At 60.9% G+C, this 1,451-nt stretch overlaps 1 protein-coding gene across 1 annotated transcript, besides 2 other annotated features; it reads right to left on the reverse strand.

The window, feature by feature from the left end:
- Nucleotides 1–208: 208 nt before the first annotated feature.
- Nucleotides 209–225: a microsatellite.
- Nucleotides 226–819: 594 nt separating this feature from the next.
- Nucleotides 820–846: a microsatellite.
- Nucleotides 847–936: 90 nt separating this feature from the next.
- On the reverse strand, nt 937–1,254 carry TraAM80_09830 (uncharacterized protein; the record flags this gene model as incomplete). The annotated part of the gene is made up of 1 exon (XM_029386490.1): nt 937–1,254. One exon carries the CDS (start codon nt 1,252–1,254, stop codon nt 937–939), a length of 318 nt encoding a protein of 105 aa, XP_029233696.1.
- Between the last annotated feature and the right edge of the window lie 197 nt (nt 1,255–1,451).

Below are 1,451 nucleotides of genomic sequence, written 5' to 3' on the forward strand. Positions count from 1 at the left end.
ACCCACCTGATACGCCTCCAGAGGGGGAAGGTTCCCTGAACAGAGCAACACAACGCCCACAACAAAGAAAAGAAGAGGTAGACAAAGCAGCGAGACGAAGGGCACCGGGTGCCGCGCGATGCAGCTTCTCCCAGCAGGTTGACGGGAAACCCCCTGCCCGCCATTCTCACCTGCCCGCTGTCCCGCACACCGGGTGCCACTCCCCCCAAATAATAATAATAATAAACGTGGTCGCAGGCGCATGCGTGTAGACGCACACATTCGCCCGCAGAATGAGCCGTCGGGATGTTGCAAGAAAGGAGCACACACACACACACAGCAGATGCGCGAGCCCCTCCGCCGCACCAACTGATGATCCACAGGCGCGCGGCAAACAGCACCCAAACAACAAAAGTATTGCGCCAAACAGGCAAAACTATTTGATCAAAAAGAAAAAGGGCACTACATGCGGCCCACCAAGAGCGCATCGTGGCTGAGCCACATAACCGCCTTCAGAGCCCGCGCACGCCTCGATAGATCTCAAGAAAGCCGTACCACCACACGATAATGCTACTCATCGGCGCGGAACGGCCGTCCTCAGGGCAGGGCAATACGCATCCACCGCCGCACCGGTGCAGGTGTCGCCAGCAATGAAACAGAATAAGAGCAGCCTAAGCGCATCACCGTTCACACGCCGTGAATTCGGCCCAGCGGATGGCGCGCCGTCCGTACCCCCAACGCTGACATACGACCGAGCAAAAAGGTAGAAGTTCATCATGTTGTCCCCACCGCCCAGTTTAGGGTCCTCGAAACGCCGGCGCTGAGAAGGAGAGTGCTGAGCACACACACACACACACACACACACACGCACGCACGCAGGTGACAGGCTCCAGGCTCCAACCCTCGGGGCGCGACAGTGGTGCGGAACATCTCGGGGTGGAGGCTACCGCCGTTTTGTCATGCGCCCCTTTTCCAGCAGAGCGTGGCCGGCATTCGTGCCCCCGCCCCATCGTCTCTTCCTCTGTCCCCCAAACGGGCGCAATTTCCTTCCATTCTTCGCGCCTGTGTGACTTCGCGCCGCTGCCTGGTGATCGGGCTAACACAGCAGGAAATACACTGACATGCCCACAGCCGCACGCGTGGTGTGCGGGCCCGGTGTTGTGGGCGCACGCCCTCATGCCGAATGAACCCCACTGCGTTGGGGAATTTAAAACTGACGGGCGCGGGCGGCACGAGCACACGTGCGCCCCTAAAGCGCCGATTCGCCGTTAACATCGCCACTCGGACCCCCACTTGAATCGCGCCAAAAGGCGGTGTTTCCCCCTCACTCGGAGGCCCACGGCAGCTTGCCGGCTGGGCGGGCAGCGGCGAACATACCAACGGAGTGCAGCAGTAAAGGGACGCCGGGCCGCGCGGCTCTCACACACCGACGCACCGGGACACGGCGTCCGCGCCAGAAAAACTACCGGGTA

The sequence above is a fragment of the Trypanosoma rangeli genome, assembly GCF_003719475.1.
Source record: "Trypanosoma rangeli strain AM80 chromosome Unknown Tra_15.4_contig_00693, whole genome shotgun sequence".
Classification (NCBI taxonomy): domain Eukaryota; phylum Euglenozoa; class Kinetoplastea; order Trypanosomatida; family Trypanosomatidae; genus Trypanosoma; species Trypanosoma rangeli.